Raw genomic sequence first — 25911 nt, forward strand, 5'->3', positions numbered from 1 at the left:
AAAAATTAAGGAGTAGAAATGGTAAAAGAGTTAATGTAAATTGGTGTTTTTAAGAAAAAAAACTTTTTGGGGAGCCTGGGTGGCTCAGTCGGTTAAGCGTCCAACTTCAGCTCAGGTCATGATCTCGCGGTCCGTGAGTTCGAGCCCCGCGTCAGGCTCTGGGCTGATGGCTCAGAGCCTGGAGCCTGCTTCGGATTCTGTGTCTCCCTCTCTCTCTGCCCCTCCCCCGTTCATGCTCTGTCTCTCTCTGTCTCAAAAATAAATAAAACGTTAAAAAAAATTTTTTTATAATAAAAAAGAAAAAAAAAAGAAAAAAAAACTTTTTAAGAAAATGAAATACATTTTAAATTAGCAACATTTCCTGAATACACATTATCATTAGATTAAGATTTGTTGCATTTTTTAAAAAACTACTCACACTCTCATTAAAACTAAAACTATAGCAAAACTACTAATCCCCCCCCAAATTTATGAGTTTCGGGGTTTTTTTTATCTACTTTGCTGTTTGGGCTCTTTCTTTTTCCATCATCAGAAATCTCTCAGATGCTGTAGATGTTCTAGGAAATTAAACCTAAGAATGAAAATTCTAGAATAAAAACGTAATCTTTATAAAAGTTGTATTTTTTTCTTTCTTTCATGTGTAATCATTAAACTACTTGGGTTAAGCACATAATGTGCACACATAAAGTATAAAAAGTAAGTTTTCATTGGTCCGTCTCCCCTTAAGAAGCTCAAAGCTTCCCTGTTTAGTCTGTAGGTCTTTCTGAGACCAAGAAAAGGTCAAGTCCTTAGAGCATGATCTAGACAGGTGAAGAGAAAACAGAAGGCTGAATTTTTCTACATGAAGAAAGAGGAATCCCCAGATTCGGAGCTGAGGCTTCCTGACAAACCACCAGCACCACACAAATGAGTCACCTTTGAAGTCATCTTCCCAGCCCCACTCAAGCCTTCAGACAATTGTAGCATCTTGACCATAACTGCTTAAGAGACCTTGAGCCAGAACCAGCCAGCTAAGCTACTCTGAACTTGTGCTTTGTCTGAACTTGTGCACAGAAGTGGGATGAAATTATAACCATTTATTGCCACCACGTGAGGGACAATTTGTCACACAGAAATGTTGAATCCACAGTACTTTGGGAGACTACAGGAATGAGAAGATGTCATGAGGTGCCATGTGCAGAAAAGGACCAGCACATATCAAGGATCATAAATTTAGCAACAGAAGAAAACTGAAGCCAGAGGTGACTAGGAGAAATAGAAGTCACTACACCCCTTCAAGAGTCTTCAGAGATAGCGAGAGGGATGGTAAGTTTCCCTCTAGGTGGGATGAGAGCCTGCAACAATTTTATTAAAATATTAAATAACATACAGGTAGCTAGCATCATTTTAAAAGGAAAGAATATGGGAAAGATACTTGAAAAAGGGGGACTAGCATGTGCCAAGACATGTCAACATTCTGAACATCAGTTATTATCATACTTTAGAAGACTCCTAAAGAATCCCACTTCGTAGCCAGGTAACACATTTAGTAATAGTATCTGGCTTGCTGCCTCCCTTAAGACAAAAATATAGGGGGCGCCTGGGTGGTTCAGTCGGTTGAGTGTCCAACTTCAGCTCAGGTCATGATCTCACAGTTTGTGAGTTCAAGCCCCGCATCGGGCTCTGTGCTGACAGCTCGGAGCCTGAAGCCTGCTTTGGATTCTGTGTCTCCTTCTCTCTCTGCCCATCTCCTGCTTGTGCTGTCTCTCTTTGTCTCTCAAAAAATAAATAAATAAATAAATGTAAAAAATAAAATTAAAAAAAAAGACAAAAATATAGAAGCACTGTAAACAAGAATGTTCACAGTTGATGAAACTACGTCTTTGTACAACTTGAACTATGAAACATATGTAAAAGTAAAGAACACTCTGATCTATTCAAAGAGCTGCCCTTTTCTGAACAAATATTTTTCCCATTCAATGAAATCTTACTAAACATCCCAGACAATGTAGGGTGTGGCCTAAAAACTTGGTCGACATGATCCCATGCTTCTGGATAAAAACCTGAAAAAAACAGGCCATCATGAATGACTATTATTTAGAGGGATATGGACTAGAATGAGAAAAACAATTCCTGAATCCTAGCTTTCTTGCTACTAGAACTTGCTATGGGATATTGTGCAAATGGCCTCAGTTTTTCCTTTGATAAAATGAGGAGTTAAACAAAATAATCTTATAAATCCCTTCTACTTCCATGAATCCATTTTTATATTTTATCTATAGGGCATAGAATTAAAATGCAAATGTTTTCATGTTCCAACAACCATGCCATCAGGTAGGCAAGGCACTCTAATGACTGGATGGATGTTTCACATTTTATTTATATGTTCTAGAGTCATGCAGACTGAGAGGAGAATTTTATAAACAAATCAGATTTGGGGAGTCAAACCATAGAGATTTAATATAGCCTCAATTGCCTTTCCCAAACAGAATATTCCTTTAAGGTTTTATTTCCAGCTAGATCTCGAGCTTTAGAATTTGTGCGAAGGGAATTCTGCCATTGCTCTCAAAGACTTTCCTTCTGTAATTAAGTGTCAGACACCTGCTTTCTAAATCCAACTACAGAAAAAATGGGGGTGAACTGCAAGCCTATTCTATGTCTGTGTATTGCAGCCATATGTTCCTTCTCCCCACTATTCAAAGCGATGCCCGAACTTTAAAAGAAGCAGAGGAGACAGCCTATAAGGATGACAGCAGGGAACATGCCTGCAACTCAGATAAATTGGTAAATGACCTTCAAGTTCTAGGCCTTTCTCCATCTTTCAAAGCACAAGTTCAGACAGCCACTCCCATGAGTATGGTGTCCTCCACTGAGAGCTGCATGATGTTAGAGAATAAATAAGAAAAGGCTGACCGTTGTCAATGCAATGGCAATATTTCTAAAACTAAATAATCATCTGTGATCATCTATCACAGGCTGTAGGCCTTTTCTTTTTTTCCTCGACATGTACCCCCTCCCTGGCAAAGTGCCTGGCACAGAGGGGATGCTCAGTAAATATTGACTGAACAAACAGAGGAATGTCCAGAGCCTACTTTTCTGGGGAAGGAGAGGGTGGGGAAATTTAATTGCTAATTAGTACTCTGTGTCTTCATTATCTTAAATGAACTCACTTCAAGAACATTTAACATACAAAAGAATATTTCTCTAACTTTTCTTTCACACCATGGCTGCCCCTTCTTTCTACTATATCCATCCATGCACATTAATTCAGGTAAATAAACTCTAACCAAAATGCTGATAGTGGTATTGGCTTCTAATAATAGCTTGAAAAGCATGCCTTTCAGAGCAAATCAGTAGCACTTTGTCTATCATTTGCTATCGGGGTATCCTCATGGCTCGGCAGTCCGCTGAACAATTTACTGCATTTCTGCCACCAGTGGGCAGATAAGCTGTTCTGTCAACCATTGTCTTTGATCTTAAATAGATACAGTCCAGAACCTGTTTCTTTGTCAAGTCGAGGCACGGTCAAGTTACAAAGAAAAATGAAAGACAACATAAGAAAATACAGATTCAGCCGTCTTGCTAGATTCAATAACCAGGATTTTTTTAAACGCTTTTTCAACACCGTTTCCAACTGAAATGTCTACTGCTGATTTTGTGTGTTACCAACATGTAGACACAGAAGGGAACCAGCATGTTAAAACATTCTCATCACTGGCAAAGTTCCTTTTTGCCAAAGGAAATGAGTTCCATGGGTAGTATGTAAGGAACATGAGCACTGCCCTAAGAGTACTCAAGACACAGGAGGCCTATAGAGAATGCCAAAAAGCTGGTAACAATCTGCCTGATATTTTCCTTTTCTTGGGATAAACACAAATACCGTAAGTAGCTGGTATAGAGTTTGGGGAAGAAAGCTGCCTCATCTTAGATTTTCACTGTCCCCTGGAAGAAACTTGGATACCACCTCAAACGCACCGTCTTCTTCACCTAAACTTTGGTGTCATCCTGAACTCTTCTCTATAGTCTAGATTTCACAACTTCTGTGGATCCTTCCCCCATAATGTCTCTTGGAATTGGCCTTCTCATCACCTCACTGGACTGTTACTATTTTAATTGCCTTTCGACCGATGATCCTGTTCAAACTCTCTTCTCTCCAATCCATTTGATACAATCCAGCTGGCTTATTCTTAACAATAAAAATGACAATAACCAATCAAAAATGGCCACCATTTGGAGGCTGCTACATGCCAGGTGTTGTGAGTGCCTTATGTAAATTACCTTATTTAATCCTAACAACAACCTAATGAGATAGGCTCTATCATTATCTCCATTTTTTATTAGCTGAGAAAGCGACAGGTTTACAGAGGACAATTAACCTGCCTATGTGAGGATGCTAGTTTCTGAACTTGTGAATTCTGTCAAACTTCATGTTGCCCCCTTTTGCCCAACGCATCCTTTAATGTCACGAAGTTTACAAGCGCCAAATTCCGTATCTATAAGACAACCCACACCACTAACTCCCCTACAAACCATCACCAACCGAGTATATTGCCCTCTTACCTGCCATCCTCATTCCAGGTTCCTAAGTTTTGCTCACAGCACTGCACTAGCCAGAACACTCCCTCCTTCCCTACCCAGGTATCTAAACCCTGGCCCCTTCCCCCCACATCCTGTTTACTAACTGCTGTCACAAAAATGCCTGGCCCAATCTCTTCCCATCCTTCTCCCAACTTCTCTGGCACAAATCATCACGTCCGTAAGTCTTGCCACCTCAAATGAGATTCGGTCCTTTGCATGCAAACACTAGTGTTTTAGCTTCCTTTGTCCGCCATATAATTACTAATAATGGTAGGCATGGAGAGGAGGTGTCCAATAAATATTTGCTGCAGTGAAGCGAACGTAAATAACTGTTTAAGAGTGTGAAAAAGAATGCTCAGAGTCTCCATTTTATACTGTAAGATTTTCAAAGAAATTGCATGGTATAACCATGTCTAAATGTGTATTTTGTTCAGACCTGGCCAATTCTGGCTACTTATTCCATGTATCATTTTAATAATAGTAATAATTACCTGTATTCTCACTTCTGCTATATTTTAGGTTTTCAGAGTTAATTTCATTAAAAAAAAATAGATCAGCATTTACAAGTGACGAGTCTCAGAGCTTCAAGTCGACTTGCTTTCCAATTATCATCTCATCTTTTAAAAACCTGTTAGTGGGGTGTCTGGGTAGCTCAGTAGGTTAAGCGTCATACTCTTGGTTTTTCAGCTCAAGGTCATGATCTCATGGCTCGTGAGATGGAGCCTCACATCCAGCCCTGTCCACATCCAGCCCTGTGCTGACAACACGGAGCCTGCTTGGGATCCTCTCTCTCTGTCCCTCCCCCACTCGCTCTTGCTCTCTCTCTCTCTCTCTCACACACACACACATTTTCAAAATAAGTAAATAAACTTAAAAAATAAATTAAAAATAAAAATAAAAACCAATTAGTGATTCTTTGATTGATGAGGGGAAAAGGAAAACTCTGTCCCTTCTTTGTTTGTGTCTTAATTATCTTTCCATTTTGTACATCCCCTGATCCTCAATAATTAACTTGTCATTGTCTTACCTTTTTAATCCTTAAGGTTCTCTCGCCAATGCTATTTAATTTGTCTAAAGCCAAGCTTATCAAGATTCTGACCCTATTGACCCAGCTGTGGCACATGGCATCACGGTACCCCATTTCTGATTCACTGTGCTACTGACAACTGTCATTGGCCTAATATACTGGCTTTAAGATCATCGGGACCTCATCATCCTTCACTTTAAATTGAGTAGCTGGAATGACAGAGGATCCTTTCAGCAGCATGTTTGGCCACAGTGGAAGAAGGGAGAACAGAATAACTACAAAGAAAAGCCTGGTTCCCTAGGAGCAAAGCGGCATCCGTGCTGACAGGGAAGAGGATGAGTAAGCTGGGGTCAAGAAGGTTACACTGGCAACTACCAGTAAAGTGCTTTACCATCCCCGCAGACCACAACTAGGTTATACATACTGAGCCCAAGAGCTTTGTTCTCTCCACAATGCAGCACTGCAGACCAATGAAGATGTCAGTGCCTGTGGCCCCTAGTGCATCATCCTATCCCTGGGAAAAGAAGCTGAACTGAAGATTTAAATACTGGCCTCAAGTTCCAGCTCTACCTTGGGCAAATCACTGAAACTCAGCTGCCTTGTTGCAAGATGGAGGTAACAATGCTCATTCTGTTTTCTTCAAAGGGTGGACAAGAGACAAAACATGATAACAGACATGAAAACAGTTTGAAGAAAAAGTTTTAAGTATCATTCAATTTAAGACATATTAGTGTGATATTGGCATACGATCCCCTCAAACTACCGAAATGTGAGCAATGTGAAACATCCATAGTGTCTTTTTTCCCTGTAGATATTTCCATGGAGCTTCCTCCTTCGGCTTTTCACGTAGACAAAGTGACCTGGGAATTGCCTGATGGTTGCAGAATCCTATCCTAATCCATCTTGGTCAACAAGCTCTTCTCCATCCATCATACAATTCTCTTCCATGACCCGATTTGACATGGAGAAAGTAAACCCGATTTTACTGGAGAAAGTAATCCCCAGGTAGACATTTCAAGGAATAAACATAATATCTCACATTTCAAGCTGAAACTTGATTCAGATACTTTTCTTACAATCACCCGTAAACACAATATGGGAAAAACAGGATTGACCACACATCTTAATTACAGAATGAGTTTTCATTCTACAGAGATTAAACCCAGCTTCCTTATGTAAGGAAAAAAAATTCAACGAACAAAAAATTCAATTCCATACACAACTTTTCAGGCAAATATCTGCTAAATAAAGAATAAGTACACCTTTGGTTCAAAAGTGGAAATTTTCTATAACAGGTAAGCCTATCTTCCCAGTTTGGTTCTATCTATGCATTAACCCATTTCTGTAATAGCAAATTATGATATTAAAAAGTCTAGCAGGAAACACCAGAATATAAGATAAGGAGCCTCCTATGAAAACAAAGACAAATCCACGTTTCCCTAATTGGCTCTGTTGCCGTAGCTACCTTAGACTTGGTGAGTCTTGGGAATTTTGTGAATAAACACAATCAATATCAAGTCAGCTGTATAAGTGCTTGGTTCATTATTATGACAAACCCAACAGCTCTACCTTAGGCATATGTGTAAGTCAGATCACTCTTAAATCACTACTGTGTGTAAAAGCAGCAATGCTGTGCTACTGTGAAATCTAACCCCAGTTGTGAGTTTCTTTCAATAGATGCTGCAGAGGGGTTCTGCCGGCAAGTGAGCAGAAATCAATGACTTTAAATAAACTTGGCTTCAATAATACTCCTTAGAGTCCAACAGCATCATGTGTGATCAAGGAAATACACTAAAAAGAAGGGGAGGCAGGCAAATTCTCACCACACATGTTGCTTCCTAGAGAAGTCCTTCAGAGCTCTATGGATGGTTTTGTGAACCACTCCTGCTCCCCCTTAAGTTTGGAACTAAAACTTCCAGAGAAAGAATGCAGACACTTTAAAGCATCCTGTCTTCTCTCCTCTGCACAGAAATTAGGTGCTAAGATCCCGACAGGTCCTTGGGCTCGGCTCGGGAAGGCAAAGATTTCTCATCTTTGAGAACTCCAAACTCTTGAGAGTCCTATATTTTGTTCACCCCGGCTACCTTCAGCCAGCTCATCAGCCATGGCTTACATATTTGGAATCTACACAGGTCGGGTTCTGTCCGTGACCAGGAGGCACATTTGATATCCAGGCACCTCCAGGCAACACCTCCCAGCCATTCCGTGGTCTCAGGCAGAGCCTGACCTCCTCCGTGTCTATCCCACAAGCCCTCTTTCCAATTAAGCGACCTTTCCAAGCAGCATCCTCCTGCCGTGTCCTGGAGGACCGGTCAGGGTCTGAGCAAGGAGGTTCCGTGACATTTCTGCACTAAACACTCAACTGTTGGTCTTCTGCAAAGTAGCAGAACACATTTCAGTGGCCACCGCAGCCCCCTTTCGCTCCTCGGCTGCTGGACACTGATTGGCATCGGGGACACAGCGATCGATGCTCTCTGAAAGGAGCCGATCAGAGTCTTCAGGAACTTCTCTACCACCGCCGAGAGACTGGGAGGGGAGGGAGAGAAGAAAGAAAAGCCCACACAAAAGCAGCCAGCCCTGCAAGCCCCGCCAGCACAAAGGCCCGCGCGCTGGTGCGGAGCCGGGAGGCTGGGCTGGAGCGAGGAGTGCGGCGAGTCCTCCGAGGCCTGCGCGCCGCGCCCAGCGCGCCCCGAGCTGCCCCCCGCGCACCCCGCGTCGGGGCACAGCGTTCCGGTGGGGGCTCTGGGCGCACGCCTGGAGCGCCCCGGGCTGCCGCGCTCCTCGGACCGCAGCGCTCCCGGGGCGACCCCGCGCCGCCCCGGGCTCCGGCTCCGTCTCTGCGCGGAGCCCCGTCTGCAGGCGCGGCCGCCCGAGCGGCAGAAGCCGGGCCCGTGCTCACCTGTGCGCCTTCAGCCGAGCAGCGCGCGGAGGAGAGCGGCGGCGCCCGCGCTGGGCATCCCCGGCGCGGCCCCTGCAGCTGCGGCGGCTCCCTCAGCCGTCTGGGACGCCAGGAGGAGGACGCTTCGCTTTGTTGCTTATTCATGAGGCCGCGACGAGGGCTGGGGATTGGGCGGCGGGGAGATGTGCTCGCCCCGCCTCCGCTGGCACCGACACCCTATGCCGACGCCTCACGCCCCTAGGCGCGCACGTCCCGGCCTCGGCTCTCGCGGTCCGAGCCGAGTGGCCGGGCTGGGTCCCGCTCTGGTCCGGGCTCCTGGGACCCCTCCGGAGCGCCCCCCCCCCCCAGTCCTGCTGTCCCTCTTCGAAGCCTGGCCTTCTGTGGCAGCAGTTCCTCGGTGCCTTCGGCCAGGGTACTGTTTTCGCTGGAAGAGCCGAATTTCTCTGGTCCTTGGAGAGGGCAAAGGGTGCACGTCGGAGGCTGCAGGATATTCCTGGTGTGAACTGTGCGGCTTAGGAGTGCCTCTCAGTAGGCTCTTGTAAAGTAGTCCCAAACAAAGTGTTCCCTTCTCAGAGAAGTTAACAGCAAGCGCCGACTAAGAAGTATGCTTTATTGAGCCCTTAGTCCTGACGAGATCAACGCTAGGTGCTTCACTCAGTACCTGCTCCATCTATTCAGTAACCCTGAAAGAAATAATGATAATCCCCATTTAACAGGGAAGAAAGCCGGGGCTGAAGGTAAGTTGCCAAAGGTCTTGTGGCCACCAGGAATTCATGACCTCCATCCTTGAATCTGTCAACGACTCAGTTTACTTCAGTTAACCCTCATTAGGGGTAAAAAAGAGAGGTCAGGAATCCAAAGGCCTTTTCTAGAACAACCCCCACAGAACCTGACATTTGCAAAAACACTTTTCACATACGTTATCTCTTGTATTTATTCATTCCCTTCTTTATAATAGTGGTCTTAGTCCTGTTTTGTACTATTTGTAAACACCTTCAAGACAGAGCAAGGTCTTGTTTACCTTTGACCCCACACACCTAACACAATAGTGAAATATGCACTGTTACCTTACCCATTCCACCTCTCTCTAGAAGAGATTATCTTTGCATTTCCAGAAGAGTTGTCAACAGTTGTTGAATGTAACGTAATGTAATGTAATTGAGTTGAATTGAATTGAATACATAAGATCTGGTTTTTTATGTATATTCAGTGTGATACAATATAATACATTATACTGTGGCCAGTCCTTCTACCTGAATTCAATACCCACCAGGTGGATAAGCCATACCCAGCCTGACCAAGTTGTGTTCCAACATTCTGTTTTTATTTCAGTTGTTTGAAATGTGTACCACATCTCGTAAAAACGATGTTATAGAGTATGGTGAGATTCCCAACTAGACCACAAAATTGGGTCTACTTGACCCAAATGCATATAAAGAATAGTACTAATAAATAACAACCTGATCAGTCAGGTTGGACCAGAGTACCAACAGAACGGAAGACAACAGAAGAAAGGGATTCCAGCTCCCCAGGCATCTAGGGCCAGCCTTATACATATACGTGAAATAGTCAAACATTCTTAGACTTCTTCCTGCCTTCTGCTCTGCATCCCTAACATCCTAATGTTCTCCTTTGAGACCAATAATACTCTTAGTCCCAGCTACAAAGCTCCACTCCCCAGATCTGCCTTACACTCAAAGTTTTCCCTTCTCTAAAATCACCCTTCTCCCCTAGTAGAATTCTTATTTCCCTTTTCCTCAATATAATCATTCAGCTATACGGTAAAAGTGATCTTATTGGAACTCATTTATACTAGTCCTTTACCCTTTCCCCAATGGTGTATATTGCTTTAAACAACTCTAATTAATGCAATTTGTCCCAACAGCTGCTGTTGGTACATGGCAATGATAATAAGACCCACTCTTCCACCCCAGCACACACACAAATTGTAAATCAGGGAAGGTTGTACTCTAAAAGTCAAATCAATAAATCCACTCATAATGAATGTTATTAGCCTTTCATGAGTAAAGAAAGAAATGGTATGTGTGTGTTAAGAAAATTTGGGAACACCCAAAACTCCAATCAAAGTAATAAGAAAGGAAGCTCAGGAATGAAGTTTTGGGGTTCCCCAATTTAGTAAATAAAAATAGAGAATGTCTGCTCAGTTTGGGAACATATTTATACTAAAAAATATTATTTGCCTGAAATTCAAGTTTAACTGAGCATTCTGTATTTTATCTGATAAATTTTGCAGTATTAGATGATTACTTGGTCCTGGTTGGTAAAAATCTTTGTGTCAGAAAGGAAGGAATTGATCGCATGTAGCAAACAACTGGATAACCAACCCCAGGCATGGACAATGTCCATTCACACCCCATCCAGAAAAGAGAGTCTTGGCGATGCAGACTCGAGCATTATGGTGTCTCTGGTGAGGCTGTCACCAAATTGGGTAGAAATGCTTCACAGTATATTAACGAATTCTCTTTACTCTGATTCCCAAGTACCAATTAACTATCTGACAGCTTGATTTCCATGTACAATGCCCACAAGGCACTGCTGAAATAAATATATGTGAGCTGGATTATGTGTGTTTGTAACAAATCCACTTTCAATGCCCACAAAAATTGGGTTTCTGGTCTTGCAGAATAGAAAAGGAGACCCCAGGTGGGACTGACGTCAACGAGATAAGTGCCACTTAAGGCTCTCATAAGGGCTCTTGAAACCCAGCTGGCAGGACTTCCCCAGACTGCACCACTGCTTCCTGAGGATGTTTTCAGTTTTAGTTTGTTTGAAATTGCATTTGAAATTACACCAGTGACAAGCATTTGAGGCAATAGGACAAAGTGAAATGAAAGAAGCGTCTGAGGAAAAATCTTCCTGGAAGGCTGAGTTTACCTGGAACCCCCTTAAAACTATGCCCGTCTTTCTCTGTGTCTTTCTCTCCCTTTATTTTTGAACTCCCCGAAACTCCTTTCTTGGATGTTTTGTTCTTATAGGTTGCCAAGGCACCCAACAAAGAGGTCCAGCCATGGAAGGAGAAGGACAGGAGCTGCTATGCAAAGTAGGAGTCATTTGCAAATTGGACATTTAAGTCTACAGAAGATAAAGATAGTCTTTCCTTTCTGACCTTCCTAAAAGTTTATAAACACAAGTTTTCCAGCATCTCCCACCCAATGTTCTCTGTTCAGGCTACTCCCTGACCCTAATTGTGTTGAGGACTTCCTGGTTGCTTTCAATTTCTTAAGCTGAAATTCCCAGGAGTAGACTTGGGTATAAAATAGTATTGCTGGGGCGCCTGGGTGGCGCAGTCGGTTAAGCGTCCCGACTTCAGCCAGGTCACGATCTCACGGTCCGGGAGTTCGAGCCCCGCATCAGGCTCTGGGCTGATGGCTCGGAGCCTGGAGACTGTTTCTGATTCTGTCTCCCTCTCTCTCTGCCCCTCCCCCGTTCATGCTCTGTCTCTCTCTGTCCCAAAAATAAATAAAAAACGTTGAAAAAAAATTAAAAAAAAATAGTATTGCTAAGAATACTCTACTTACCCTGGGTATTCAATAAATATTTGATGGTTATAGTGATGATGATGTAAATAATGATAATGATGTTAGAATCTGTTTTATTAATTCTGATAGATGTTTTTATTGCATCCAAAATCCTCAGAACACTTGACATGACCTACTTCGGTGCTAATGAGCTTAGATTTTTAACTCCTACTAAATTATGTCTTTAGTATGCAGTTTATTAGAAAGACTGGTAAGTAGACTAAATCCAATAAGAAAATGGTTGTCCTTAAAGCAAGCTTTGGAACAGCTGTCATTGCTTTTAACTGTTAACAGCCCACTATATTTACCTATTTTTATTACTTACGTCTTATTTTGCAAACACCCAGATGAATCCTCTTGCCTCTCGACTCTGCCCAAGAAACGTTTTCATTATAGAAGCAGGATATTACATGCTTTACAATCCCTTCTTTTTCAAATCTTTTATTTTCTACATTCTCTTATTAAGTGTTAGAGTTCTTTAGGCCCTGAACTTTCTGATTCAATTCTAACAAACGAAATTTTGTCTGTTGCCTTGAAAAACATGATGAGAGAGGAAAGGACTACTAATGCAGGTACAAAAACAAAATTGCTAACAGCACAGCCATTTAAACAGCAACTTTTTAGATAAAGTCAAGGGTGAAAACATTTACAAGAAAGAAATCTCATCCCTTTTTTTTTTCGCAGTCATAAATAATGTCCTTATGAGACTGTAAAAATTATTTGAAAGAGATTTGAACATCAGAGGTCTAATATCTCCTATGGAATATATCCTTTAATCCTAAATGAATTGGCCATTGTAAATAACTGTATTCAAAGTGACATTTATAACTTATGGATTGCCTTTCACTATGTCAGACAAAAGAATCATCTCCATCCTTGTCTCTTTTTTTGTATGCCTAATGGTAAAGAAATCGATGATTTTAATAGATTCCTTATCTTAAATAATGGGCATGAGATATTTATTATCGACTTAATGGTATACATTATCTACCGCCTATGTTGCAAAGAAAGATTGTTTACTCTTCTCTGCATCTGCTAAGGATAGAATTAAAGAAAATGGCTTTACTAGAAATGGCAAAGCTCAGGCCCAAAGAAGCATTCTTATCAGAGAAAGTTCTTAGAGACTGGAATAGCTTAGTGAAAGAGGTTGTATATTCTCTGTTGTTCTAGGTTTCTCTTTTTTTTTCTTTCTCTCTTTCTTTTTTTTTTTTTTTTTTTTTTTTTTTTAGAGAGAGAGCAAGCACACACAAGTGGGAGAGAAGGGCTGGGGGTGGGCGTAGAGAATCTTAAGAAGGCTCCACATTCAGCATGGAGGGCGACACAGGATCCCATGACCCTGGGATTATGACCTGAGCCAAAATCAACAGACACTCGACCTACTGAGCCACCCCATGTGCTAGGTTTTTAAAAAGGTTTAATTTCATTCTAGCGAGGGTTTCTGTTGGACCACCATTTGCTCACTCAACGAAGAAATTACGGGAATGGTTGTAAATGTGGGGAAACTACCAAATATATTTACCGCGGCTAACTGCACTATTGCTTATTATCTGCCTTCCAACAAATGTTGCTTATTTTACTTTTTGAAAATATGCTGCAGGTATTAACGTCACATTCAAAATACACAAAAGTAAGTTCCATCTGCAGCACCTGGCAGCAAAGCAGAGAACAGGATACTCTCAATAGAGTACCAATGCCATTACAATGAAGATATACTGGAGGCTCAAATCCCGAATAATACCAACAATCTGAACGACAGTTTACCAGAGTTTTCATATGGCATGGACATCGTTGCCAAAAAAAGAAGGAAAAAAAAAAAAAAGACTTTCCTTCACCGTAGCACTCATCCTCCTGCTAAATTCCCTGTCTCTGTACATTTTGGCTGATTCTTCTGGCCAAACTGTCTTAGATGACAACAGAATTGAGTTTGTGTTTCATAGTCATTAAGTAATAAGCAGCGAATCCTTTAATGTGGGCTGTGGCTTTATTTTGGCACAGAGTTTAGTTCCGTGATTAATCAGTCAACACGTGTTTTTGTTTTGTGGAAAGTATGTGGTATAGGTGGAGATACATAACTGAACTCAACTCTTTAGACATCCTAAATCTCCCATAAATATTACACATGCTATACACATAGTGTAACATTGCCCGATACACCTCTTTCACAATCTAAAAGTAGTACTCATTTGGGGGCACCTGGGTGGCTTAGTCAGTTAAGCATCTGACGCTTGGTTTCAGCTCAGGTCATAAACTCACATGGGTTCGTGGGTTCAAGCCCCACGTCAGGATCTGTGCTGGCAGTGCAGAGCCTGCTTGGGATTCTAGCTCTCTCCCTCTCTCTCTGCCTCCCCCCCCCCACCACTTGTGCTGTCTCTGTCACTTTCAAAATAAATAAACTTTTTTTTTAATTCTAAAGTAGTACTCATTTTTTATCATCTTTTTTTCATTATACTACTACAGATGAGGACTTTCTGACAAAGCCTATGTGGAAAGTCCACGTCTTAATATAGTTAGTACATGTGTTATGTAACCATCTTCCTCTCCCCCAAAACTATAAGCTCTCTGAATTAAAACAGTGTGTTTTATATAGTCTCACATCTCCCACAACAACTACGGCAGTGCCTTGACATAGCAGCTGTTCAAAAAAAGTATTTGTCGACTATTTAATTATGGCCATAAGCTTATTACCAAAATAAACACAGTAATGCTCATCATTTTACAACTATGAAGCACAAACTGAATACTACTAACATATAGAGTGTGATAAGTTTCAGAATGAAACATATTAATCTCATACAAATTGGGAAGATATAGTCCAATGTAAGGGGCTTTGAGACTCGGGATTTAATTATTTTTTACATCCTATGAGACGCGGTTAACCCATGCATGTACATGTCCTGTTTGAAACCAGAGAACTGAGCCAACTGATATTTCAAGTCTCCTTCTAAAAACAAGTATGAAGTCTTTTTCATTGGTAAAGTTTACATTCATTTAAAAAGGAGTTACTCATGAAGGGCACCTGGGTGGTTCAGTTGGATGAGCGTCTGACCTTGGCTCAGGTCGTGATCTAGCAGGTTGTGATTTCAAGCTTCGCTTCGGATCCTCTGTCTCCCTCTCTCTGCCTCTCCACCCTGCCCCCCATCTCTCTCAAAAATAAATAAACATTTTTTAAAAATTGTTTTAAATAAAAAGGAGTTGCTCAGGAACAAGAAATGCCCTGCATGTAAGATAAAAAAGAAGAAAAAACTGCTCTAAGGTGAATCCAGTACTCATATTCCATCTAGGCCTAGATCCTTTGAAATAGCTGGAGCACTGTGTTTTGTTTTATTTATTCTTTGTCAAGACCTACAATATAAAGTAGACATAAAAGACGCATTTTGCAGAATCTGCTCAAAGCAATTCCTCCGTAACTTGTTTACAAAAATAGCCAAAGGCAAAAAAAATCTCCTTCAGAATCAGAATGATTGAAAATATGTCTCATACAGAGGAAATTATTTCCTTTTGGACTGGTCCAAAGTGTGAGGCAATACTACAAAAGAAGAAATGAATTTGTCTCCAAAAAATTCCCAGTAAAGATAAATGGGATGATCACGTAATGTTCTTTCTTTTCTCTTTTTGCTTTTAGGAGCTTTCTATAAGTGGTTTTCAGGCATAGTGACATGTTTTGTTTTCCTTCCATCTCTCTTTTTGTAAAAGCCATTTTAAGGCACTTACCATGGCCAGCTGATGTTCATTTTATGACATTGTTCTCAGCAGCCACCTTACATGGATGAGCACTTTTCCCTCAGACCAGATATTGCTTGGTTCATAAAAAAAAACAAAACAAACACACACACACACACACACACACACACCTTTTATCCCTGTCAGACTCCAATTTTCCTGTAAATTCTATGTCTCTGGTTTTCTTTCCTCATCCTTCTTGCTTCCCAGATTCTGTACTGCTGCTTTTGAAATTTAAGGTCTTCTCCGTGGTGTATATTGTTCCCTTTTTTGAAGATGCTAGCCTGAACACTTTGGCCCTATCCTTTTTGATTTCAGAGTCTTGAATTCCAGTGTGCTGCTGAGTTTGAGGCAGCCTTGAAGACTATAACTCAATCCCACGTGGGACAATGCGTTCATGAGCACTTTTATAAGCCCATTCATTTGCCCAAGGCACAAATACAAGCAATTAGCTTTACCTCTTCTCTCTATCCCCCTATGTGGGAGGAAGAAATGTGGCAGACATGAAGGGCATCTTAAGCAAATGATAAAGACATGGAAGAAATAAAAATATTAGAAGATATAAACATTTTCCCCATCACAGAGAAAGAAATGGAGACCAAGATGGTTACCTCCACCCTCTTCCTCCTTCTCCGTTTCTGCCCCCAGGCCCAACTGGAGAAGACTGGAGAAATGAGGGACAAAGCACAAAGTCAAGGGATAGAGAGGAGACTCAGAATCCTTCCTTCCTCTTCCAGCCTTCTTCAAGAAAAGCCTTGAAGGTTGCAACTTTGAGGACTGGGGGTGGTATGTCTGAGAGAAGTCCCTCCTTCTGGAAAGTTCAGTGGGATTAGGCTAAGGTGGAGTTTTACTTTATACACAATGGTTGTTAAAATAATGAAGCATTTCCGTATCAGTTGGTGTAAATCCATTACTACAAGCTGTTACTCCCAAGTCCTCCCTCCCAATGCCCTTTTTTTCCCAGTCTCAGCCCCCCACCAGCTCCCCATCACCCCAAGGAAAGGGGGGCCCATTAATGTCTAGCAGAGTTGGAGGTCTCTTGTGATTGGCTAGTGTAGTGCTCAGTGCCATTCCAAGTATTTTTAATAGCATCCCTGGTTGAAGCAGAACTGTGACATATTTAGAGAGGGAATATGGGATAGACCTTCTCCCCATAAAAGCCCATTTCAGGCCAGAGTCCACCAGTGGTACTTTTTTACAAAGTGGCTCTCCCTGGGGCGCCTGGGTGGCTCAGTCGGTTGGGCGTCCGACTTCGGCTCAGGTCATGATCTCACGTTTTGTGGGTTCGAGCCGCGCATCGGGCTCTATGCTGACAGCTCAGAGCCTGGAGCCTGCTTCAGATTCTGTGTCTCCCTCTCTCTCTGACCCTCCCCTGTTCATGCTCTGTCTCTCTCTGTCTCAAAAATAAATAAACATTAAAAAAAAATTTTTTTAATAAAAAAAAAAAACAAAAAAAACCCACCAAGTGGCTCTCCCTGATAGTAGACTCTGGTCGTGCCTTTGAGCCTGTGCCTTGCAGAAGGAAAGAGAACTTCCTGCTTAGGTTGCCTGAAGATTCTTGGCCTTTCTAGGATGAGAGCAAACAAATGTTCTAGAATGTAAGTGCTTAGGAACTAGGACTGTGCCTTTAGCTTCAAAACAAGATAGTAATAGTTCTGATAGCCTAGGATTGTTGGGAAGATTAAATGAGATAATATGGAAAGTACTTAGCACAGTGTCCTTAACACCCATTACGTTGTCCATAGATACTATTATGTGAGACATAGTGCAGAGTCAGTGATGAGGTATTGATTTCCAGGTGTAAAACCAGGTATTTCCTGAGTTGATGACTAATGAATTTTTTTTCCCTCAAGAAGTTTCTGAGAGCAGAAGGGAGCCTATTGATATCCCCCTGTTTAAATTTCAAGTTTATGATGGAAAGGATAATTTTCTGGAGATAGATTTTAGAGTGGTTCTTTTGGCATAATTCTGTAGAATTTTCTTAGAATCTCACCAAAGAAATTTAATCAATAATGCTCTCAAGTTTAACTAAGTAATAGAAAGTTCCTGTTAATACCGATTTTTTTTCCCCTGCAAACAGAAATGTTCTTAAACAGGCAGAAAACATTTTGTAATTTGCCAAGATTATGCTATTATTTAATTGATTTAGCATTTTATGAAAAATCACTTAACTGGAAGCAATTACCTCACTTACACAGCTGAAGATAGGTTCAAACTGTAATAGTGTCTGGCCTATTACAGACACTCAATATATTTATCTTATTTAGGGATCTTGAAACACTTTATAGTTATGGAGGTATAGCTCTGCTCCAATTTCCTCATTCATCAAATGAGACACTGAAACTGCAAGAGATTGCAAAGCCCACTCAGGAACTCTTCCTCTCTTGCAGAGGGCTGTCTGGCATTATCCTGTTTCGAAGGGAGAGAACGTATTTAATGGCTTAATCAAAGATTTGGCTTTACAGCTAAGCATCATAATCTACACTGATGCATCTGTGCCTGGGCTCATGTTCTTTTATCTGACTTGAACATTTGTCTCACCTTTCTTTGCCTGGCTAAGGATGTTTATTCATCTTCAGGACTCACCTTGAGGATCACCTCCAGGAAACTATCCTGATGGCCTAGGCTGGACTGAGTGTCCTTCTTCAGGCCCCCATCACACCTGGGCATGCCCTGTCATAGCACTCAGGTTCAGAATAGCCGTCTATCAGGCACCCCGTCTCTTTGCTGGTGCTAAGCCTAACCTCCTGCACCCTGTTCTGCCCCTATCACTTTCCAGGTGGTATCTTCCCAAACCTACACATCCCCACCATATTCTCCCCACCAACCCATATCACGCCTCAGCTCTAGTCACCCCAGCCTGAATCCCTCCCTGAATCCCCCTGCCTGAATGAACTCTAGCTTGCATCTCTCCCCACCAGACCACATCTTCCTGCGTGTGTCCCTCCAGCCTGTATCAGCTTGTGAAAGGAAGAATTGTAAGACCGTCCCAAAGATTCCTGGCCCCTGATGCACAGACACCTTCTCCCAGACATTCAATCAAACTCTAATCTAGATGCTCCTGGAAAGTGATTTTGCAAATGTAATTAAGACCCAAATCTGTTTGCCTTAAGTGTTTATTTATTTTGAGAGAGAGAGAGAGAGAGAGAGAGAGAGAGAGAGAGAGAGAGAGCAAGCGAGCATGCATGCAAGAGGATCAGAGAGAGGGAGAAAGAGAATCCCAAACAAGGTCCTCACTGTCAGCACAGAGCCCAATGCGGGGCTCGATCTAACGAATCATGAGATCATGTCCTGAGCCAAATTAAAGAGTCAGACGCTTAACCACCTGATCCACCCAGGTGCCCCCAAATCTGTTGACTTTAAAATAGAGAGATGACCTGGGTGGGCCTGATCATATGAGCCCTTTAAATCTGGTTCAGGAAGCTAACACAGGTAAGTCAGCAATGTGAAGCATGAGAGGGCAGATAGAGGGGGTCATGTGGTAAGGAACTAGAGTGCCTTCTAGTTGCTAAGAGTGGCCCCTGCCAACAGCCAGCAAGAAAATGGGGGTCTCAGTTCTACAACCACAAGGAACTGAATTCCAACAATTATGTGAGCTTGAAAGGGGACCCTGAGCTCCAAAAAGGAACACAGCCCAGCAGACCTCTTGATTTTAGCCTTCTGATAGCCTGAGTAGAGACAGCTATATTGGGCCTGGACTTCTGACCTACAGAAGTGGAATTAATAAACAGGTGTTGTTTTAAACCACTAAATTTGTGATTGTTACACAGCACTAGAAATCTAACACAACCTCCCCAGCCTGATCCCCAATTTGTATCCCCTCAGTCTATCTTCCCCCAGCTGAATCTTCCCAGATAGATCACCCCAGCTTGAGTCATTCTGTAGCCCAGGTCATTCGCCTCCCCCAACATGGATCTCCCGGCCTGTATTCCTCCCAGCTTGTACCATTCCCCAGCCTGAATGCCCTCCACAAACACACAGCCTGTCATATACAACCCCCCAGCAATCCAGTCACACACACACACACACACACACACACACACACACACACCCCACTAGCACCACTAACACTACCACTATGCTGCACACCAAAGCACCCTAAGTGATTTCAGCCCAAGAAACACACCAGTCAAGTTCACAGTCTGCATTATCAGATGGAAATTTTGTCTCCTTTCCAAGGGCTGGGCATCCCAAAAAGAAAATGGTAGTCTCTTCTCCTTTGCTCCCTTGAGCCTCAAGCCAATCATGAGCCACCCATCAATCCTACTTGTAGGAAGTCCTACCTCCTAGAGTCCCAGGCCCTGAGGTAGTTTCTCCAGCACTCTAGAATCAGAGGACCCCTCCAGGTGGCTGAAGGCACTCCCTTTCCAAAGGAAATGAACTGGGCCTCAAACCCACTGGCCAAAATCCTCTTATCTCCCCTCTCTAAGGATCTGAAAATCTCTTTCCTCCAGGAGTATTGCTGACATTCCCCCCCACCCCCCTCGTCCCCCCTCTCTTCCAGGGCCAAACATTGTTTTCTCTCCTTCTGGGCTTTTTGCCATCTATACTATCCTACAGCTTACATTTGCAAGATGGTCCTGCTCTTCTCAATCAGGTATTCCTCAATTATTTATTCTTGTACCTGAACCAGAACACTCTGATGTAGTTGAAATGAGTGGCATCAGTCGCCAATACTTACCTTCAAAAAGCAAACAGTAGGTAAAAAAGCTAGAATATCTACATAAAAGGATAAATAACTTTATATGTAACAACCCTATAAGGTACTGTTATTGCCCTTATCTCACAGATGAAGAAATTGAAGTTCAGAGAGGTTAAGTAAGTTGTCAAAGGGCACACAGCAAGCAGAGCTGGGATACCAGCTCAGATGGTCTGATTCCAGACCCTATCCTCTTATCCACTCTGCCAAATACTTAACTAGATTTCGGGATCACTGTGGTAAGTAGAGTATTATGCGATTTATGTGACAAAGGAGGAAGCGAGAAAGCAGAGAGAACTGTATGCTAATGTGATCAGGAACTTCACCACAAAGTGAGATTCAAGCTAGCATGGCAGGAAAATTAGGGCTCAGGGTTACAAGTGTGGGGCATTCAGGTCAGGGGATGGAATGAGTTAGGCATGGGGTTGAGAGCATGCATGTTCTGGCACCATAATTTGTATGGGAGGAGTCGTGGGAAATGAGGTTGGCGTAGTAAGTGGAGACCAGACTGTGACTGCCGTGGATGTCACGCCAAGGAAGTTGGCCTTAACTTCCAAGGCAAGAGGAAGGCTTCTTTCTGAGCAAGTGGTTGGAAAAAGGGGAGAGGCAGCTGGATAGGGGGACTCCCCAGACTTGGGAGAATTAAAAAATCATTTGCAGGTTTAGTGCTTCGGTGTCTAGAATGATTTTAGTTTTAATAATAGAAACTGACTAAATTATGTTTGGAACTGAAATTTGCCTCCTTAAAATAGTTGCATATATAGGACTGGTCTTTAAATTCTGCTGGGATGGAAATTGCATTTGCCCTTTCCATAGAGCAATCCAGGAAAAAATTTGTAGAGGGCCAGACAAGTGTGAAGAGTTAACAGGATCGTCAGAATCCTAGAGAGGCTCCTTTCCCTACAGAAAATTTCAAACAGTTCAGCTATGCTTTGGGCATTTTGACAATGAACCAGTTACCTTCTGGGGTATACTCTCTAAATAGGACAATTGAGATTTCAATTCTGGGGCTCCTTTCTTGCTCTATATGTATATTGAGCAGGTGAGAAGTGGGTTTCTGTTGACAATGAGATCAAAGTAGGTCTAACTGGCTGAAGCTCTAAAAAAAAATGTGCTGGTCAATAGTTATAGATTGAAGGTTATCACTATATACTCCCCAGCTTTTTTTGAGATACTTCAGGGTTTTTAGGAGTTTAGTTACTATGAATATCCAGCCTAAACGAAATACTTTTTTTAAAAAAACTGTTTTGTTTTGGTTTTAGTTTATTTATTTTGAGAGAGAGAGAGAGAGAGAGAGAGAGAGAGAGAGAGAGAGAAAGAGAGAGAGAAAACACAAGTGGGGGAGGGGCAGAGAGAGAGAATCCCAAGCAGGTTCTGAACAGCCAGCACAGAGCTCAATGCAGGGATCAAACTCACGAACCCTGAAGATCATGACCTGAGCCGAATCAAGAGTCAGACACTTCACCCACTGAGCCACCCAGGCGCCCCAAAAGACATACTTTTTAATCTTTTACATCCACAGAAGGAACTAGGAAGACCATTCCCCCAAGACCATAAAGAGCATAGGAAAGGCACTTCATGCTGGCCTGGGAACCGCAAATACTCCACAAACCAGGGGAGGCAGCTGGTGCCCTCCAGCATTGCCTGGCATGGGAGCGTGAGCTGAGACAGAAAGGGAGCAGCAGAGACCTGAAACCTCCGTGCCACTCCCACCTGTAACTCCCACCCCCATGGGTGGTCCAGACCTGCAAGAGAAAGCCAGCACAGTTCACTTCCTAGTCTTGCCATCTGCCAACTGGATTCACCTTAAGCAAGTTACCTTACCTCTCTGTGCCATACATACTCTAATCCCCCCAAAAAGAAGTGAAAATGATCTGTTACATTGAATGCCATCTACAAAGTAGCTTTCCCTTCCCCTCAGTGGGCAGCAGGAAGCAGTGGAGGTAATGGGGTATTCCAACAGGCATTTGGGCAGGGCCCAGGACCAGGGAGTCATGAGAAGTCAAGTCCTGGAGAAGAAGAAGACCAGGGCTAGGTGCCAGCGCATTCATAGACAGGCTTCCACTGGACTGCAGCTTGCTGGGATTGACCTGCAGGATGGAATGTTCATGAAAAGGTAAATGGAGTTAGAAGTGGGGACCTGAGGCGGGTGGGGGGGGGGCGGGCGCCTGGGTGGCTCAGTCAGTTAAGCATCAAACTGCAGCTCAGATCATGATTTAATGGTTCATTAGGGTTTGTTTTGTGGATTTGAGCCCTGTGTGGAGCTCTGTGCTGACAGCTCAGAGCTCAGAGCCTGCTTCAGATTCTGTGTCTCCCTTTCCCTCTCTCTGCCCCTCCCCTGCTTGTGTGTGTGTGTGTGTGTGTGTGTGTGTGTGTGTGTGTGTGTGTTCTGTCTCTAGCTCTTGCTCTCTCTCTCTCTGAAAAATAAATAAGTTAGCATTTAAAAGGTGCCTAAGGATGGCACCAAATCCCTGGAGATAAAGTGGAGAAGAAAGGGGATTTAAATGGGAAGTATGCATATTGGGAAGGATTGGGAATGGGGAGGGACTGGGGCTTACAAGATGCTGAAAGTGAGTGCTTTCAATAATAAAAGAAAGAAAGAAGAAAAAGAAAGAAAGAAAGAAAGAAAGAAAGAAAGAAAGAAAGAAAGAAAGAAAGAAAGAAAGAAAGAAAGAGAAAAAAAATACTAAGCCAAGACAGGAAAACCTTTGCCCTGAGACCAAGATTCAGGACAGTCTTCCCTGACAAAACTAGTAAGAAAAGGACAGGGGTTTGGTGACAAAACAAAGACCCAATTATCAAAACTGGGATAGATAATGGGAGCAAGGTTGGAGCTGGATGACGAGATCAGATCTGGAGGAACAGCTGAGACCCGGTGCTGAGTCACTGTGACCTGGTGCTGAGTCAGCAGAACACTGCCCCTCTGATTGGTCCCCAGGCTGGGGGTGCAGAGGGAAGTCCAGAGCCCTCGCTGTGAGCAGGGGGGGACCGAGAGCAGGAACCTAACCTTGGCATTAAAAGGGCAAAGACTGGATGGAATCTTGCAGTCAGGGGCTTTCCAGGCAGCAGCAGAAGCCAAATTCTTTGCAGTTTCTGCCTCACACTCACCTCAGGGGAGCTTGTTAATAATATCAGTGTTCCAGCCCACCTCAGACTTAAAGAACTAGAATCTCTGTGGGTGAGGACAAAACATCTAGTACCGGTGAATTCGATGCAAAATAAAATTGAAAACCCGTAAGTTTAGATTCTAACCTTTATAAAGACATTCTTCCTCACCTTGGTTCTGATTTATAGACTGATGTCTGTCCCCTCACTCTCTCTAGAAAGTAGCCTCTAATAACCATATGGAGCTCAGACTGAGGTGGGTTCAGTTAGTTGCTTTCTTGCTGTGATAAAATATATACAATATAAAATATGCCATTTTAACCACTGTAAGTGTAAAAATCAATGCTGTTAATTATGTTGTGCAACCATCACCACTTTTTTCCTTTTCTATCACTCCTAACAGAAACTCTATAACCATTAAGTAGTAACTCCTCATTCCCCGCCCAACCCCCAGCCCCTGGGAACACCTAAGGTACTTTCTGACTCTATGAATTTGCCATTTCTAGATATTTCATGTAAGTGGAATCATACAGTAATTGACCTTTTGTAACTGGCTTCCTTCACTTAACATGTTTTCAAGGTTCCTCCCTGTTGCCACATGTATCAGAACTTAATTTCTTTTTATGGCTGAATCAAGTTTCATTGTGTGGATAGATCACATTTTGTTTACCCATTCGTCTGATGATTGACACTTGAGTTGTTTCCACCTTTTGGCTATAGCGAACAATGCTGCAATAAACATTGGTATATAAGTATTTGTCTGAGTCACACTTTTCAATTCTTTTGAGTATATACCTAGGAGTGAAATTTCTGGGTCATATGATAATTCTGTGTTTAACTTTACAAGGAACTGCCAAACTGTTTCTTACAAAGGCTACAACATTTTATTATTCCCACTAGCAAGGCATGATGGTTCCAATTTTTCCACATCTTCAACAATATTTTTTATTTTCCATTTTTAAAAATTATAACCGTTGTAGTAGGTGTGAAGTAGTATCTCATTAAAGTTGTTTTTTAATATTTTACTTTATTGATTTTTTTTTAAGTAAGCTCCAAACCCAGTGTGGGGCTTGAACCCATGACCCCGAGACCAAGAGTCACATGCTCACTCATTCTACTGACTGAGATGGTGCCCCTCATTGTAGGCTGATTTGCGTTTCCCTAATGACTGATGCTGTTGACATCTTTCCACATGCTTACTGGCCATTTGTAAGCCTTCTTTGGAGAAAAGTCTATTAAATTCATTTGCCCAATTTTAAATTAGGTTGTTCTTCATTTTGTTGTTGAGTTACAAGAGTTCTGTGTATCTTCTGGATATTAAACTCTCATTAGGTAGGTGATTTGCAAATATTTTCTCACATTCTGTTAAGTTGTCTTTTCATTTTCTTGATAATGTCTTTTGGTGTCTGATAGTTTTTAATTTTCATGAAGTCCAATTTTTTTGTTGCTGCTTGTGCTTTTAGTGTCATGTTAAGAATCCATTGCCAAATCCAAGGTCATGAAGATTTACCTCTCTGTATTCTTCTATCAGTTTTATGGGTTATGCCTTTATATTTAAGTTGTTAATCCACCTTGAGTTAATTTTTGTATGCAGTGTGAGGTAGGATGGTCTAACCTCATTTTTTCCCATGTAGAAATCCAGTTGTCCCAGAACCATTTGGTGAAGAGTCTGCTCTCTCCCCATCGAATGGACTTGGCATCTTTGTCAAAAATTAGTTTATATATTACTCTTTAAGGGGTACAGAGTTTCAAATTTGCAAGATGAAAAGGGCTCTGAAGATGGATGGTGGTGTGATGGGTGCACAACAACGTGAATGACTTAATATCACTGAACTGTTGTATACTTAAAAATAGTTAAGATGAGACATTTTATGTGATGCGTATTTTATTACAATTTAAAAAAATCAATTGTAGGGGCGCCTGGGTGGCTCAGTCGGTTAAGCCTCCGACTTCAGCTCAGGTCATGATCTCACGGTCCGTGAGTTCGAGCCCCGCGTGGGGCTCTGGGCTGATGGCTCAGAGCCTGGAGCCTGCTTCCGATTCTGTGTCTCCCTCTCTCTCTGCCCCTCCCCCATTCATGCTCTGTCTCTCTCTGTCTCAAAAATGAATAAACGTTAAAAAAAAAATTTAAAAAAAAATCAATTGTCCACACAGGAATGGGTTTATTTCCAAACAATCATTTCTATCCCACTGCTCTGTATGTCTATCCTGATGCCAATAGAACACTGTTTTGATTACTATAACTCTGTAATAAGTTTTTCAAACTAGGAATATTCCAACTTTGTTTTTTTTCAGAATTGTTTTTGGCTATTCAGGGCCCCTTGCAATCCCGTAGGATTTGAGGACTATCTTTTCCATTTCTTCA

General features: G+C 42.3%; 1 protein-coding gene across 2 annotated transcripts in view; it reads right to left on the reverse strand.

Annotated features, from left to right (window-relative positions):
- Positions 1-25911, reverse strand: part of ARMH4 (armadillo like helical domain containing 4) — a 166795-nt gene that overhangs the window by 118239 nt on the left and 22645 nt on the right. Inside the window, exon 1 of one of the 2 annotated variants that reach the window (XM_023255721.2) lies at positions 8484-8776. In XM_023255721.2, coding sequence (XP_023111489.2) covers positions 8484-8627 — 144 coding nt within the window. In that variant the 5' untranslated portion in view covers positions 8628-8776. Of the gene's footprint in view, positions 1-8483; positions 9167-25911 lie in introns of those variants that run through there. The other variant, XM_023255722.2, reaches the window with a different exon arrangement.

The sequence above is a fragment of the Felis catus genome, chromosome B3 (genome assembly GCF_018350175.1).
Source record: "Felis catus isolate Fca126 chromosome B3, F.catus_Fca126_mat1.0, whole genome shotgun sequence".
NCBI classification, from domain to species: Eukaryota; Metazoa; Chordata; class Mammalia; order Carnivora; family Felidae; genus Felis; species Felis catus.